At 35.4% G+C, this 18,680-nt stretch overlaps 1 protein-coding gene across 4 annotated transcripts in view; it reads left to right on the forward strand.

Annotated features, from left to right (window-relative positions):
* LOC144352019 (uncharacterized) overlaps positions 1-18,680 on the forward strand; it is a 140,921-nt gene that overhangs the window by 104,500 nt on the left and 17,741 nt on the right. For all 4 annotated transcript variants that reach the window (XM_085506854.1, XM_085506856.1, XM_085506855.1 and 1 more), the window contains exons 4-12: positions 436-490; positions 3,006-3,072; positions 3,733-3,839; positions 5,552-5,650; positions 11,565-11,654; positions 12,308-12,409; positions 13,012-13,084; positions 13,634-13,756; positions 13,990-14,089. In XM_085506854.1, coding sequence (XP_085362980.1) covers positions 436-490; positions 3,006-3,072; positions 3,733-3,839; positions 5,552-5,650; positions 11,565-11,654; positions 12,308-12,409; positions 13,012-13,084; positions 13,634-13,756; positions 13,990-14,089 — 816 coding nt within the window. The remainder of the gene's footprint in view (positions 1-435; positions 491-3,005; positions 3,073-3,732; positions 3,840-5,551; positions 5,651-11,564; positions 11,655-12,307; positions 12,410-13,011; positions 13,085-13,633; positions 13,757-13,989; positions 14,090-18,680) is intronic.

Below are 18,680 nucleotides of genomic sequence, written 5' to 3' on the forward strand. Positions count from 1 at the left end.
GTGCTATCGATCACATACTAATTATTTACAGTGGCTTGGTAAAGCTCAACATGTCCTTATGTGAGGTAGACAGAAATATTTTATTCAAACACAGTATACATGTACATTATGTATAAAAATAGCTATACCAGTGGTTCTAATAAAAAAAATAATTAATTAATTAATGGTGAGATGTACAGTACCTTGTGGATTAATACAGTTTATCGGGTAATTTGTATATCTTCACACAATTCAGGCAGATCAGATATTTATGCCAATTATTGTTCATTTTCTAATGATATCTTCGGTTCTTTAATAGAAATGTGCATTGTTAACAGCGGAGCTATCTCAGCCGACAGGTGGCTTGTTATTATAATTTTACTCTTTATTGTAATTTTCTCTATAACTCAACAGAGATTCAATAACAATAAATTTATTATTACAACATACTTTCAGGTCGAAGTCATTTGGTGTCACAGACATGCTAAATGGTGCAATATCAAAAATTGATGTATGTATATTTTGGTTGCTTGTTTCTATCTGTTAATTAGATACATTTGCATACAAAAATCTTAGCACTTCATACTTTCAGTAAAATTTGATGGAAAAGCAATCCACCAAATATTTTTAGTTTCTTCCACACAATCTCCTATCACAATGTGAGAACCATCTGTGTTGATCTATTTCAAAATTAAGTTAGATGTGGTGTCATGGCAACAATATAAATCTTATCATTTTTATGTAGCAAGTTATAAATTACTCTGTGATTCAAACATTCTCTGTTACTATGACAACCTATATATCATCTGAAGTCTTAGATATAGACAATTATATTATACCAGTATATTGATGGTGTTAATCCATTGATTTGATTGGTCCAAACACAAAATTTGCATATGCAATCCATGGTATATTGGCTGATAATGCACGGCTAAACCAAGTGGCCCTGGAACATGAATTGACTACAGGTTTAATACGGAAATACATAAAACCGGTATTATTTGATTTTTTAGGGAAATATAGTGGTTGAATTTTAGAAGAAAATTGAAAAAAATACTGAATTAAAAACATCTGAAAAGTTATATAACTATAATATTGCTTTTTGTTAATGGTGGGATCCAAGTTGTGAGCGTCGGTCGTTGGGTGATTGTCGTTCGCCACACAAACCTAAACCACCGTCCCTCAACACCGTGAGGTGCCTACACGAACGCCAGAACGCTATGTTCTCAGTGTTGTTACTTTGAGATGGATTGCGAACTTCCAACAAAGAAAACATGATCTTTAAGTACAAGATATAATTGAGGGATTTAATGACATAAAAATGCAAAAAAACTATGAGTCACAGGCAAAAATGTATGCCACCAATAACAACCGGTGTCCGGTAGCGGCAGCTGACAAAATTGCAGTGCACCCGGGTAATTGCCATCTGTTTCAAAAAACATGGGACAACGCAGGATTCGACGACGATATATGGTATTGTAATTCTTCACTATGGGTAAATAAATTACAGGAGATGATGAAGGTAATTTTGAAAGCTACAGATTTGTGCCGAGTGTACACTAGCCCTGTGGGGGCCGAATGATCAGCGGAAGGAGGCCAACCTACAGGACTGTACTCAGGGCTAAGTGTACACCAACCACTGTATTAGAGCGTCGGCGTGCAAAGTCTTTCGGCCGGAGTTGAGACAAGGCATATCATGTACGTGTCACAAAAACGATGCGAAAATCCGATCTTACACCATCAAACTTACCCCAGAACAACGACAAAACTTGTCAGTCATACTGTCACAAAACTTTGGTTATACCAAAGGTATCCAGGTCAGATGTTGGAACTGAGGTCGCTGTGCCGGTCGCCGTACATGATACACCGCGTCCGGCCGCGTACCGCTGAACGTCAAATATCCACAGTTACAAGTAGTATGATGAGTCACAAAACCGGTTTATTTCACAACTGTACTTTCAATGGGCAAATTACAGTCCAAATTGTACAAAAACCGGAATGAAAACATGGAAAATCCGTTGTTTAAATGATCCAAACTGTACACGACCCTGTATTTCAAATCGCGTTGTGCGTCAGTAAAAGGTCAGAAAGGTCATCCTTTGTTATGCTAATTTGTGTGTTTACGCTGCTCTATTCAACGTGGATATGTTTTTTTCATGTGGAATAAAAATTAGTTTGTATTCAATTTGAACTGTGTTGCGCATGTAATTTTTGTATGCATTCAGCGTACAACTACATACTATTCTTATAAATATTCATGTTCAAGGGCCATCCATAATCATGATCTTTTAGTAGATGAAAGTAAACTCTTTTTTTACAAGTTTTATCGAATTGCCAATATACTGGTATAATATAATAGCAATAACCCCCGCCGAAGTTGGGTATACCACTTGATATTGTACAATTCACTCCATATATGCACTCGCCTGCGGCTCGTGCATATATGTCGTGAATTGTGCAATATCTCGTGGTATACCCGCCTTCGGCGGGGGTTATTGCTTAAATATGCTATGCATACTGCACCAATGTTTAAGGAGTTAGCTAAATACATTGCAATTTTTCTATTATCAATTTTGACTCCTGGTGTTTTGATTATTGAATATACTGATTTGTTAACACTTTCATTAGGCACATGAATGACCTGTGAATGGCACGGGGCATTCATAACCCTGTAAGCTGAAATAACGTGTCGCTTTGTCTGCTAAATAACTACATACAATTTTATCTTGCAGTAATTAGAAAACTAGAGCATACATGTAGATAAAAAACAACATAAAGACGCAGATTTCATATTAAAAAAACAACACTCCAGAAAAAATGTGAAGCAAGAAACCTTGTAAACCACCTTTAGATTTCCTGAACCTAAAGAAAAAATTTGAATGGCATATGCACTACCATGTCTGTCTATATCTGAGCTTTTAAACATTGTATTGTGAATGTTTGTATTTACATATCATAACATAATGTTATCACATGTTCAACTATTCTATCCAACTAACTTTTGACTTTTTTTTTTGTTTGAACAGGACAGTCGCAATAGACATTTCCACAAGCTATTTAAACCAATTCCACAGGAGGAATATGCAATAACAAGTAAGGATCACCACTTATATGTACTAGGTGCATTGCATATATTCACTTTAAGGCATTGTACTTATGCCAACTACAGTGACTTGAAGTGAATATTTTATAAAAGTGTTACCATAGTGACACTACAATTTACATCTTTTTCTAATGCGGTGAACTTTTCATCTTTCTCAAATAATAGATGAAGGGGAAATGCCTGTCCTCGTCGTCATTGTTGTCATCTTTGTGGTTACAATAACTCACAAATAGTTTTTATCTGATCTTTTCAGGCTTGGATAATTTATTACCAGTTTGGAATCAGAGTCAAGCTCAATTTTGACATCTGTTGGTTGTCTGTATATTTTTTCAAGATATTGGTCTAGTTTAGACGATATCTTAACAATATAAATCAGTGGTAGAAATTGGCTAAAAAAACAAGTTTTATTGTTTATTAGTTGTTGCCAATTACAGCTCTCACGTCCCTCAGTGGGTTTTGTCTCAACCCAGGAAAGGAGCAAACTATCGATAGACCCCCCCCCCCATATATTGATAAACATGCAGATTAAAATTATCAGCTTACACACCAATTTTCGTCTTTTGATATGTAGATTCTCATTGGGAAAGGCTGTAATAGTTTCACTGTGTTATTTAAATAAATACAATCCCCCCTTGCTGTTCTTGTTTTAGGTTATACATGTGCTCTGTTGAAAGGTAATATGTTACATCAAGGTCGATTATATATTTCTAAAAATTGGTTGTGCTTTCATTCCAATATATTTGGAAAAGAAAATCAGGTAAGTCTGTATAAATTTTTGTTTCATTATTGTGATTGCTATGACAATTAATTCATCAAATCTAAATGCCAATGGAAAATGTCTGTTTTAAATCACAAATGGTAAAATGATGCAGTTATTATTATATACATGTACCTATATATAAAATATGTTTTTGAAATTCAGTCCCTCATCCCCTTGACTATTATCGCTGATTTATCGCGACGGAGTGATTTAATTGTCAATTTTGGTTCCCCGAGTGTCTTTAATAAATAACCACTGAACTGAATTAATGATATTATCAAAAACTCAGAAGATTTGGCGAAAATCAGTTGTTTTTGGCATCGGTGTATTTTCGCTTGGAAATGCAGTGGCGATAAGACTTGATTTTCAAGGTTGTTTGAATCAGACTGTTTTTTTTGTTTCGAGTTTGTTGTCAGTCTAGAAGTATAACAACGTTTTTGTTTTGTTTTTAGTGAATATAGAATATGTTCTGTTTCAATACAGGATTTTGATACATTGTATGCCAATTGGGCAATTTTAACAATTTCTTACAAGGGCGTTCCCTGTGTAAATGGTCCTCTACTCTCCAAAAATTGACAATGGTACTAGCTCAGAATGGACTTTCTGTTCAGTGCGTCTTTGATTGTAGCAATGTTTACGCCACTGTACAAAAATACGCACACTCGCGAATTTGACAACATTCACTTGAGCGTTTTAGGATAGTGGGAATAGAAGCTAATAGATGGAAATGCCAGTTACGTCACTCATGAAGATTGATTATCCGAGTGCGGGCTGTGATAGCTGTATTTAGTGTTACACTTGCGATTTTCAATTTTGATGTGTAAAATCATATCGCTGCTGTGCACAGCTACGACTGACAAATTGTTTTGGTTCTGCAGCTCATGGTACGGGCAACTGATTTTTAGGTTTTTTTTACTATTCTAACGTTTTCTTGGTCACATTTTGTATATACCAGTCAGACACTGACAGTAAGTAAGTAAACAGGCAGGGACATAATCAACATGCGACTCTGAAGGCCCCAGAGATACCATCATTTACAACATTAATGAACAAAATTTACAACATTACAATCTTATGCTTCCAAAGAAACTGATATTTATACTGGAGAACAAAGTATACAAGTACTGTCAACGATTTACTACAAAGTGGAAATAATACACCTATTTAACCGTTGATTTTTGTACAAAATTCTAAGAAAACAAAACAACTGACAATTAACAATCGACAAAACAAAAAAACAACTGCCAAGTATACTACATTGTACATAGTCACTGTAGTCACATCAGTAAAAAAAGATACTGTGGAACTCATGGCAAATGTATACATCACAAAGTGTCTTGTTGATATATATAAATAAGTTGAAAAGTGAAATGTCTATTTATAATGGCTTCCCAAAATAAATCATCTTGTGTAATTGGTGTGTATTTGTACAAATATACTATGTGTAAGGCCACACTATATTGAGTTGGTAAATCTATTGGCACCACAAGTAACCAGGTTGATGGCTCACTATCTTTTTGGTTGCGGAATCAAATTACAGACAATTTAGGTTCTAACTTAGAAATCTAAATTAAAATATCTTGATTCTATTCATAAAGTTTGAAAAGCATTAGACGATGTAAATTCTTCTAAATTATAAACTATCACTGTGTTGTGATTTCCAAGTAATTTTTGTACTTAACTCAATTAGCAATTGTATTAACTTTCAGGTGATTATTCCAGTACTTACAATCAAATCCATAACAAGGGAAAGAACAGCTTTAGTTGTGCCAAACGCCATAGGAGTTCGCACTATGGATGATAAGAAGGTGATACATTAATCTTTATATACTCAATTCTAAAGGTTCTGTTTCTTAGACATGTTCATTTAAAACTGTATTAAATATTATATAAATCAGTGATTTGTTGAACTGAAAATTAATATATACATGTACCGGTATATCACTTAGGGTTGTAAAACACAAATTTGCTGGAAGTGTCAAGTGACCCTTACGAAAATATCCTATAGGATTCCCATAAGACTAAGTCTTATAGGATTCTAATTCTATAATATTCCTTTAGGACCAATCCTAAAGGAATCCTATACATGTAAGATTCTAAAATATTCCTATATGAATTCTAAAAGATCCTTCAGTATTTTGGCCCCTTTCTTATAGGATTACTAAAGAAATACTATTGAATTTTTTAAGTAATCCTAAACGAATGTGTCGTACTGATAGGTATAACCTGATGTTTTGTGTGTTGACAAAAACATAATTAGTATTAGAAATCCAATAGTATTCTTATAGGACTACTAAAGAAATTCAATAGTATTCTTATAGGACTACTAAAGAAATTCAATAATATTCTTATAGGACTACTAAAGAAATTCAATAGTATTCTTTTTGGACTACTAAAGAAATCCAATAGTATCCTTATAGGACTACTATAGAAATCCAATAGTATCCTTATAGGACTACTGAAGAAATCCAATAGTATTTTTATAGGAATACTAAAGAAATCCAATAGTATTCTTATAGGACTACTATAGAAATCCAATAGTATTTTTATAGGACTACTAAAGAAATTCAATAGTATCCTTTAGGACTACTATAGAAATCCAATAGTATTTTTATAGGACTACTAAAGAAATCCAATAGTATTCTTATAGGAATACTAAAGAAATCCAATAGTATTCTTATAGGACTACTATAGAAATCCAATAGTATTCTGATAGGACTACTATAGAAATCCAATAGTATTTTTATAGGACTACTAAAGAAATTCAATGGTATCCTTTAGGACTACTATAGAAATCCAATAGTATTCTTATAGGACTACTAAAGAAATACAATAGTATTCTTATAGGACTACTAAAGAAATACAATAGTATTCTTATAAGACTACTAAAGAAATACAATAGTATCCTTATAGGACTACTATAGAAATCCAATAGTATCCTTATAGGACTACTGAAGAAATCCAATAGTATTTTTATAGGAATACTAAAGAAATCCAATAGTATTCTTATAGGACTACTATAGAAATCCAATAGTATTTTTATGGGACTACTAAAGAAATTCAATAGTATCCTTTAGGACTACTATAGAAATCCAATAGTATTTTTATAGGACTACTAAAGAAATCCAATAGTATTCTTATAGGAATACTAAAGAAATCCAATAGTATTCTTATAGGACTACTATAGAAATCCAATAGTATTCTGATAGGACTACTATAGAAATCCAATAGTATTTTTATAGGACTACTAAAGAAATTCAATGGTATCCTTTAGGACTACTATAGAAATCCAATAGTATTCTTATAGGACTACTAAAGAAATACAATAGTATTCTTATAGGACTACTAAAGAAATACAATAGTATTCTTATAAGACTACTAAAGAAATACAATAGTATTCTTATAGGACTACTATAGAAATCCAATAGTATTCTTATAGAACTACTAAAGAAATACAATAGTATTCTTATAGGACTACTATAGAAATACAATAGTATTCTGATAGGACTACTATAGAAATCCAATAGTATTTTTATAGGACTACTAAAGAAATTCAATAGTATCCTTTAGGACTACTATAGAAATCCAATAGTATTTTTATAGGACTACTAAAGAAATCCAATTGTATTCTTATAGGAATACTAAATGAATCCAATAGTATTCTTATAGGAATACTAAAGGAATCCAATAGTATTCTGATAGGACTACTAAAGGAATCCAATAGTATTCTTATAGGAATACTAAAGAAATCCAATAGTATTCTTATAGGAATACTAAAGGAATCCAATAGTATTCTGATAGGACTACTAAAGGAATCCAATAGTATTCTTATAGGAATACTAAAGGAATCCAATAGTATTCTTATAGGAATACTAAAGAAATCCAATAGTATTCTTATAGGAATACTAAAGAAATCCAATAGTATTCTTATAGGAATACTAAAGAAATCCAATAGTATTCTTATTGGACTACTAAAGAAATACAATAGTATTCTTTAAGAACAACTAAAGAAATCCAATCGTATTCTTTTTGGACTACTAAAGAAATCCAATAGTATTCTTATAGGACTACTAAAGAAATCCAATAGTATTTTTATAGGAATACTAAAGAAATCCAATAGTATTCTTATAGGACTACTATAGAAATCCAATAGTATTCTTATAGGACTACTAAAGAAATCCAATAGTATTCTTATAGGACTACTAAAGAAATACAATAGTATTCTTATAGGACTACTATAGAAATCCAATAGTATTCTTATAGGACTACTAAAGAAATACAATAGTATTCTTATAGGACTACTATAGAAATCCAATAGTATTCTGATAGGACTACTATAGAAATCCAATAGTATTTTTATAGGACTACTAAAGAAATTCAATAGTATCCTTTAGGACTACTATAGAAATCCAATAGTATTTTTATAGGACTACTAAAAAAATCCAATAGTATTCTTTTAGAACAACTAAAGAAATCCAATAGTATTCTTTGAGAACAACTAAAGAAATCCAATACTATTCTGATAGGACTACTATAGAAATCCAATAGTATTCTTATAGGACTACTATAGAAATCCAATAGTATTCTTATAGGAATACTAAAGAAATCCAATAGTATTCTTTGAGAACAACTAAAGAAATCCAATACTATTCTGATAGGACTACTATAGAAATCCAATAGTATTCTTATAGGAATACTAAAGAAATCCAATAGTATTCTTATAGGAATACTAAAGAAATCCAATAGTATTCTTATAGGACTACTAAAGAAATTCAATAGTATCTTTTAGGACTACTATAGAAATCCAATAGTATTTTTATAGGACTACTAAAGAAATCCAATAGTATTCTTTTAGAACAACTAAAGAAATCCAATAGTATTCTTTGAGAACAACTAAAGAAATCCAGTAGTATTCTGATAGGACTACTAAAGAAATCCAATAGTATTCTTATAGGAATACTAAAGGAATCCAATAGTATTCTGATAGGACTACTAAAGGAATCCAATAGTATTCTCATAGGAATACTAAAGGAATCCAATAGTATTCTTATAGGAATACTAAATAAATCCATTAGTATTCTTATAGGAATACTAAAGAAATCCAATAGTATTCTTATTGGACTACTAAAGAAATACAATAGTATTCTTTAAGAACAACTAAAGAAATCCAATCGTATTCTTATTGGACTACTAAAGAAATCCAATAGTATTCTTATAGGACTACTAAAGAAATCCAATAGTATTTTTATAGGAATACTAAAGAAATCCAATAGTATTCTTATAGGACTACTATAGAAATCCAATAGTATTCTTATAGGACTACTAAAGAAATCCAATAGTATTCTTATAGGACTACTAAAGAAATACAATAGTATTCTTATAGGACTACTATAGAAATCCACTAGTATTCTTATAGGACTACTAAAGAAATACAATAGTATTCTTATAGGACTACTATAGAAATACAATAGTATTCTGATAGGACTACTATAGAAATCCAATAGTATTTTTATAGGACTACTAAAGAAATTCAATAGTATCCTTTAGGACTACTATAGAAATCCAATAGTATTTTTATAAGACTACTAAAGAAATCCAATAGTATTCTTTTAGAACAACTAAAGAAATCCAATAGTATTCTTTGAGAACAACTAAAGAAATCCGATAGTATTCTGATAGGACTACTAAAGAAATCCAATAGTATTCTTATAGGAATACTAAAGGAATCCAATAGTATTCTTATAGGACTACTATAGAAATCCAATAGTATTCTTATAGGAATACTAAAGAAATCCAATAGTATTCTTATAGGAATACTAAAGAAATCCAATAGTATTTTTATAGGACTATTATAGAAATCCAATAGTATTCTTATAGGACTACTATAGAAATCCAATAGTATTCTTATAGGACTACTATAGAAATCCAATAGTATTCTTATAGGAATACTAAAGAAATCCAATAGTATTCTTATAGGAATACTAAAGAAATCCAATAGTATTCTTATAGGAATACTAAAGAAATCCAATAGTATTCTTATAGGAATACTAAAGAAATCCAATAGTATTTTTATAGGAATACTAAAGAAATCCAATAGTATTCTTATAGGACTACTATAGAAATCCAATAGTATTCTTATAGGAATACTAAAGGAATCCAATAGTATTCTTATAGGACTACTATAGAAATCCAATAGTATTCTTATAGGACTACTATAGAAATCCAATAGTATTCTTATAGGACTACTATAGAAATCCAATAGTATTCTTTGAGAACAACTAAAGAAATCCGATAGTATTCTGATAGGACTACTAAAGAAATCCAATAGTATTCTTATAGGAATACTAAAGAAATCCAATAGTATTCTTATAGGACTACTATAGAAATCCAATAGTATTCTGATAGGACTACTAAAGGAATCCAATAGTATTCTGATAGGACTACTAAAGGAATCCAATAGTATTCTTATAGGAATACTAAAGGAATCCAATAGTATTCTTATAGGAATACTAAAGAAATCCAATAGTATTCTTATAGGAATACTATAGAAATCCAATAGTATTCTTATAGGACTACTAAAGAAATTCAATAGTATTCTTATAGGAATACTAAAGAAATCCAATAGTATTCTTATAGGACTACTATAGAAATCCAATAGTATTCTGATAGGACTACTAAAGAAATCCAATAGTATTCTTATAGGACTACTATAGAAATCCAATAGTATTCTTACAGGAATATTAAAGAAATCCAATAGTATTCTTATAGGACTACTATAGAAATCCAATAGTATTCTGATAGGACTACTAAAGGAATCCAATAGTATTCTTATAGGAATACTAAAGAAATCCAATAGTATTCTTATAGGACTACTATAGAAATCCAATAGTATTCTTACAGGAATACTAAAGAAATCCAATAGTATTCTTATAGGACTACTATAGAAATCCAATAGTATTCTGATAGGACTACTAAAGGAATCCAATAGTATTCTTATAGGAATACTAAAGAAATCCAATAGTATTCTTATAGGAATACTAAAGAAATCCAATAGTATTCTTATAGGACTACTATAGAAATCCAATAGTATTCTTACAGGAATACTAAAGAAATCCAATAGTATTCTTATAGGACTACTATAGAAATCCAATAGTATTCTGATAGGACTACTAAAGGAATCCAATAGTATTCTTATAGGAATACTAAAGAAATCCAATAGTATTCTTATAGGAATACTAAAGAAATCCAATAGTATTCTTATAGGACTACTATAGAAATCCAATAGTATTCTTATAGGAATACTAAAGAAATCCAATAGTAGCCTTAACCATTCACACATTACCTTAGCCCTGTCATGACTGACTTTGCTGACTCATCATCTAAGCATGTACTTAGAATATTACTGCATTTCAGTGCATCATAACTATCAGAATACTGTATTATATGGATCATAGTATAATTTTGCCGTAATAAGAACTCAGATATCCAATACTGGTATCTACTTGAAACGATAATTTGTCATATTTTGAGAATGAATAAATATATTTCATTATAATAATAATGACTATTTAATACTAAACAGTATCTACAGTCTGGTTTGTCTATCTTATAAGGTAAAAAGAATTTCGTAAGTTTTACCTAAGTATAGATAGTTAAGAATGTACTCTGTATAGATTGTATGTTAAATTTGTAAACATTAATATCAATACAATTAATTTACAGTATGTATTTGGTTCATTGCTCTCGCGGCCGGTTACTTATAAAACATTGGTTACTATTTGGCAAAGTGTGCTACGTGATTATGCGGAGGAGGTAAGTACAATAATGAATTGTCATATCTCATATTATATATTAAACTTAAAAAAAGCCATATCCAGTCCATAAAGATTAATATCACCACAGTGTGATGTCACATACTGTATGTGCTGCCTGAAGGTTGTCCAGAGTTTATGTACAGTTTGTGATGACAAAGGTTCAGTGTATTGTCAGGATTATTAACCAGCCCTCCTTCTACCAAAAAAAAGTCTTATCAACTTGGAGGAAATATCATAAACAAGCAGACAGTGTCAATAAGGCATTTGTGTGAAATAGAACAACATGTTAGCATACAAAACACACCCAATGTGATTTCATCAATAGTTCCACTGTCATGGTATATATTACTGCACAACATTTCTGTCAGCCATGTATGTTTCCTTTCATTGACCCATAAACATTCTGATCATGTGACAAGAAATGTACACAAATTGTTGTTAATGTTTGTTATTTTTGTGCACAATTAGCAGTTACTTCATTCCTAGAAATTTAAAGCACATTAATCTGAAAAACACTGAGACTAGTAAAGTGACCTCAGCAATAACATACACATACATGTATGTGTGTACACTTTGCTAGCAATGTCACCGGCAGTGAATCACTGGAGAAGTTAAGCAACAAACCTTCACTCATACCATTGTATCATTTAGGATATCTCAATTAGCCAGGACAGCAGTGCACATGAAGATGAAGTAGAAGGTGTTATGGACAGTGATACCGACAGTACACAAGTTGAACATATTACGTCACCGGTAAATTCCATTTTCACTTCATTACATCACAATCATCCATACATATGACCTGAATTCAAAAACTGCAATAAACTAAATTCTCACATTTTGATTGCCAAATCTTAAAACCTCTATAATGTAAATAGTTTAAAGCAACACAGGGAAAATAAATTAAATCACAGATATTTTAAATAAAATTAAATGTTAAAAAGATTTGGCACTCAAATTATGAATAACCAGAATTTTTTTTAAATTGATTTATATATATTGTAATAATATATTTTTAAATATTAATTCATAATTCAAAAATTGTTGCTAATCTTAATTTTTGGCTGAATTAGTCTCATTAAATGTATGTGTATTCCAAGTCATAGTTCTTCTAACAACTGATTTTGTTGTCATTACATCCATGCTTCATTACCCGGTACAACATTTTCCATAGTTACCAAACATTGCCATAGTTACCAAACATTGCCATAGTTACTGAACATTTACTCACAGTATGCAAATTGAAATATTATACTGGAGCAATTTAAAGTTCATTGGAACATTTGAGTGAAAATAACTTCTCAAAATGAAATAGAAAGATATTGTCTGTCTGATCTGGAAATTAACAATTTCAGGTTCGTCAGAAAGAATTAGCAGAGGCAGCAGAGAATGCAGCAAAAGCAGTAGATGAGTTTTCAAGTAATGAAGGTATACTAATGAATATGTTCAATGAATGCCATGAATGTGGGTTTCAGTTCAATGAATGTCATTAATGTTGGTAGCTGTTTAATGAATGTCATTAATGTCAGTAGCTGTTTAATGAATTCCCTTAATGTTGGTAGCAGTTCAATGAATCCCATTAATATTGGTGGCAGTTCAATGAATGCCATTGATGTTTGTAGCAGTTTAATGAATGTTATTAATTTTAGTAGCAGTTCAATGAATGACATTAATGTTGGTAGCAGTTTAATGAATGCAATTAATGTTGGTAGCTGTTCAATGAATGTCATTATTGGTGGTAGCAGTTTAAGGAATGACATTAATGTTGGTAGCAGTTCAGTGAATGTCATTAATGTTGGTAGCACTTCAGTGAATGTCATTAATGTTGGTAGCAGTTTAATAAATGACATCAATGTGTGTAAGCAATTCAATGGATGCCATTAATGTTGGTTGTAGTTTAGTGATTTATCTCAATAGAACAGTTGCTGCCAAATTGTTTAACTGTGCATTGACATCCTTTCTATGCTTTACCTTCAGGAGAGGATGATGACTTGAGTCCATTGCCATTAATAGATAAACCAATCCCTGAAGTCCCGCTCACAGATTCATCTGATGTCATTGATTCTAAAATGGGCTCTGCCACCTGGAAATTGCCACTTTGTAAGTTTGCAATAGAGTTTTGTTTTTGTTCAATGGGCAATTACATAATAACTATGACAATATATGTTATGGCAACTATTCCAAGTTCATGGCAGTGATTTTAATAGGCTGGAATTCAATGGCCTATCAATCCTTTCTTTGATATCAATAAGTTTTAAATATACTGCAGTGTAGTTCAACTCTTGTTGCCATGGTAATCATGTAATTAATCACAGTGTTTTGTCTATTCACAGTGTCCTACCTTAACAACATCTATAAGTTAATATATAAAGTGGTTCAATTTATCCAGAAAATCCCCCATACTCATATATTCATCCTGTTTTCTTCAATTCTGTAAGTATCATGCTGCAGTTCAATAAACAGTTTGACTACTGAACATATATGAGCAATGCATTATGGGAGAAAAAATCCTATTGTGTATAATGGAAAATTTTGTCCTACTAAAAAATTAATTATATGTAAATTTTCTGAAATGTTTAAACAATATTAGGATTTGTATCAATAATAATGATTCTTTCATCCTAAGTGACCAAACACAATTTTGAGATATAAATAAATAATATCACAAAATTGTCAGCATTTTCCATGACATTTCATGTTCAAAATATTGTCTTGTGATCCTATTTGTTTATTTAATTTTTGGTCTCCAGAAGGCATAAAAATTGTAATACTGAAAGTATGACAAACATTACATAGTCTTTAATTTGTCTCAAACACTCCTACTATAAACCTAATTGATGATATTTCCAAATACATGTTTATATCAGAAAATGATATTGTTGTGTGAACCAATTATATATTCACCCTCAGTGATGAATGATTTTCTGTTTACTGTGAAACGTGCACAAAATATCTCACAAAAATTGAATGATTTGATTTAAAACTTTTTTTTCACAGTTCAATTTTGAAATGCAGGTTTTCCACATAAAAATATAGCATTGAGATACCTTTATTCACTACGTTCAATTACCCACCATAGACTCCTGTCAGTCAAAATGACTATTTTGAACTGTAGGCATTAATCAGAGATTCTGTCGGAGATGGAGAGATAGAATCTAGGTCAGAGGTAGCCCCATGACCCCAAGATTCTCTTCCCCTTACGTCACGAACCACGTGACCGAGGCCATATGGCAGCGCCATTAACGGCTGTACAATCACTCTGGTCCCTTTCTCTCCACCTCAAGGACTTAGACCAACGCTACGGAAAGAGTAGGGTGGTTGGGGGGACCCGGAGTCCATGGTGGGTATGAAATATGTTAATAGGCGGGTTCAGAGCTCTGTGTTGAGGCAGTAAAAGTATTATAGACCTCTAATACAGTCGCAGTAAACCACCTGGTTATGGCAGTTCTTTCATCTCCGCCTCGTCGGGAATGATTCTGAGGAGCTCCGCCTGGCTCTTTTGTTTTTTCCTTTCTGGATTTCTAGCCTGGGTTGTTGCCGCTGGGCGGCATTCGACATTCTTACTTGTACATGTAGGATAAGTTTTTCTTGTCTTCTTTACCCTCGTGTCGTTTTCACCTTTGTGTGTGATATTTTTTTCACAACAAAGAAATTAAAACTCGGCGCCACTACGTAACCCTTTGTTGGTTTCGTGGCGGCACCTTTTACCACTGTAATTCGCTTCCCTCATGTATGTCGTCTTCATTTTATACTTGATCTATGTATTTAGAAATGAATAGATGTAATGACAGCACCAGGGCTCGCTGCCGTTTTTTTGGGTCTCCTCGTGTTTCGAGTCGACTGTGCAGTGGTATATTCAGAATTTACCAGCATAGAACCCGTATCCGAAATACTTTTGTCGTAGCTGCGTGCAGGGTTCAGGGTTTTTGCCATGAAGGCGTGTTTTTTTCACTGGAGTTCTGAGGCCTGAGATTTTCTTTCAGAGCCATCAAAATCGCTGAGACTGACCGCGTCGCTCGTTTCTTCACAGCAAAGTCGCGCGTCCAGTAAACAAATCAGTTAAAGTGAGTTGCGTGTTTGGCATGAGTGGAAAGTCCTCACGCTCGGCTACCGGTGCTTCGGGTACCGGGACGTCGAGTAGGAGGCCCGATGGTGGAGGTACCGATATTTTTCCTTGGTCTCCCCCCGCTGATTGGAGGGCATCCTCACAGTCTGTTTTTTCAGGCGGTGGTTTACCTTTGTGGGCAAAACATAGGCAACACTTCTCGCTGGACCAAACACTACCCAGTCGGTGTGGTTTTGGGATCAGACCCCATAGTGTGGGATGAGACCAAAATGCCCCCAACCGGATCCCAAGGCTCTTTCCCCAGACCCCGGGACCAAGAATTTCCGTTTGGCAAACAGGGCAAAAGGGGACAGCCGCGTTCCATGGGCGTTCTCGCCAGCTCAATCGGAGACGACCCATCCACCCCTTAGGACAGTGTTGCTTGAGCGCATTATTGTGCGCGCCCAGGACTCTGGAGACCTCTGAGGCAGAACACGACACATTTACTGGTGGGCCAACGCACATCTACATGCAACATCTCCTAGTGTCACCTGGCTCTCTTGGCCGGGTCCAACACTGTGCTACGAGACGCGGCCTTAGACGCACATGTTTTCGCCGACAAACTGAGTCAGTGGGTACGTCCCCCACCAGTGACGCAGACTGGACATCTTCCACCCTCTTGGTTCAGGGAATGGCGGGTACAGTCTCGGAGCTTCGAAGTGCAATGAACCAGAGGGTTCAGATCAAATTCACTAGCTAGTTGGCCCTGCCAAGGGTAAGCAGAGGGCACCCCAAGCACAGAAAACACAATGCCCTAGGGCGTCGTCCACAAGCCAGGGTCAGCCAGGAGGCAAGCGCTCATATCCTCCCATGGGAGGGAAGAGTAGCGGTGCACCCCCGAGGAGAAAAGGGTCAGGTGGTGGCTCCCCAGTAGGGGAAGCATGTTTTGACGCTTACCTCTGCAACCAGGGGAACAGGCATGTGTTCGACGAGTGGCCAGGTCACAACTTAGTGACTACTCCAGGCCTTGGGGAAACTCACTTCATGGGAGAAGAGAGCACCCCCCTCGCAACTGACGAACCCATGGCCACATATCCTTGTCGTACACAGATTGCACGTGTGTAGTCCAGCTGGTGGCCGATACCTGGACCTTTCCAGATGGTGACATCCTGTTACGGGATACCGCTGAAATCTCCATCTCCCCCGTCAGTGTCTCCCCTATTGGGCACTGACAGGAGACTCCCGCAAGGTGGAAGCAATCAGGCAGGAAGTAGCAGTTTTGCTAGGAAAGGGCGCGATACACAGGGTAGATCAGCCGGAACTATGGCGGGCGTCCGGTTCTGGACCTAGGCAGACTGAATCAGTACGTGCTCCTCGATCGGTTCCACAGGGAGACGCCATTCAGGGTTCTTCACTCCATCCACCGTTTCGACTGGCTAGCCCCCACTAGACTTAAGCGGGGCCTACCTGCACATACCGATGCACCCAGCGAGTTGCCATCTCCTTCGAATCGGCCAGCTGGGTCAAGTATTCGAATTTCGGGTGCCCCCGATTGGGTTATGCACAGCGCCCTACGCTTTCACCAGAGTGATGAAACAGATGTTGGTACACCTCAATCCGTACCTAGACGACTGGTTACTACACAACTTGGACTAGGGGTTAATAGCCAAACACGTCAGGCTAACACCAGTTGGGCTCGTTAGTAAATTGACAAGTCCCACCTCGAACCAACATGCAGTTGGTGTCCCTTGGCATGGAGTAAGCTTGGTTTCGCTATTTCAAGCATGTTGCTTAGCGCTAAGCCGAATGCCTAGTCAACGTTCCCTCAGTGTCCCTCCAAGAACTAATTCGACCGCATAACGCTTTTATAATGCCAAGCTCTCTTATGGAAACTAGATAGGCGGGTTTTGATCTTGGTCCAAATGAAGGAAGCCCTGCCCTGGTGGCCGACACTGGCCAACCTCGGACAGAGGGCCCCCTTGGACCCACTCGCCGCAGGTATGACTCTGGTAACAGATGCTTCCTCCCAAGGTTGGGGAGCACATCTATTGGACGAACAAGCCCAAGGATAAGACCCCTGCATTAGTTTCGGACATACCATATCAACCCGCTCGAACTGAAAGCAGTATACTTAGCATGCTTTCTACCCGTAGTTCTAGACCGCAGAGCCCTTCTCTGCACAGGCAACGCAGCGGTGGTCTCCTTCAAGAAGGAAGGGGGACGCGTTCCCCATCGTTGTCAGTCCTAGCGGAGCAAATCCTCTTTTGGTGCCTGGAATACAATGTGGAGCTAATGCACACCACCTACCAGGGGTGAGGAACAGTCTGGCAGATTCCTTTTCAGGGCGGCTTTCACTTGTGTACGCCTTTCCTCCCTTCCCGCTAGTTCACCGGGCACCGGAGAAAACTTCGACATATTATCATTGGTCGCACCCAATTGGCCAAACAAGGCCTAGTTTCCACTTCTGTCGGAAATGCTAGTCGAAACACCAATAGTGCTTCCGGACTTACGGACCAGCAATCCCAACCAGACGGCGCACAACCAGCAAGCCCAGCGGATATCACTTGCACGCATAGAGGCTCTCATTAGACCCACACATACGAAAGCTTTATCTGAGCGGGCTGCCAACGTCCTGACCAGGGCGAACAGATATTCCACCAACACAGCCTACATTTTTAGGCTGCGAGCATACACTGATTGGTGTAGCAGAAGGGAAATTGATCCATACCATCCCTCTATTGGCCTGGTAGCAGGCTCCTTCGTCCACCTGTTTGACAAAGTGGGTTTGTCCTACGCAGCGATCGTTGGCTACAGGTCGGCCTTGTCTCCCACCATTGAGAGCGTACGGGAACAAGACTAGCCGATTGTCCTATTATTAGGAGACTATTTACTGCTTTTCAGACGCCGAGACCCCATACAAGGTAACCGCCCAACTGGGACTTGTTGGCTGTGTTGTCCGCTCTAAGCAGACCGCCCTTT

The sequence above is a fragment of the Saccoglossus kowalevskii genome, chromosome 13 (assembly GCF_978046115.1).
Source record: "Saccoglossus kowalevskii chromosome 13, keSacKowa6.1, whole genome shotgun sequence".
NCBI lineage: Eukaryota > Metazoa > Hemichordata > Enteropneusta > Harrimaniidae > Saccoglossus > Saccoglossus kowalevskii.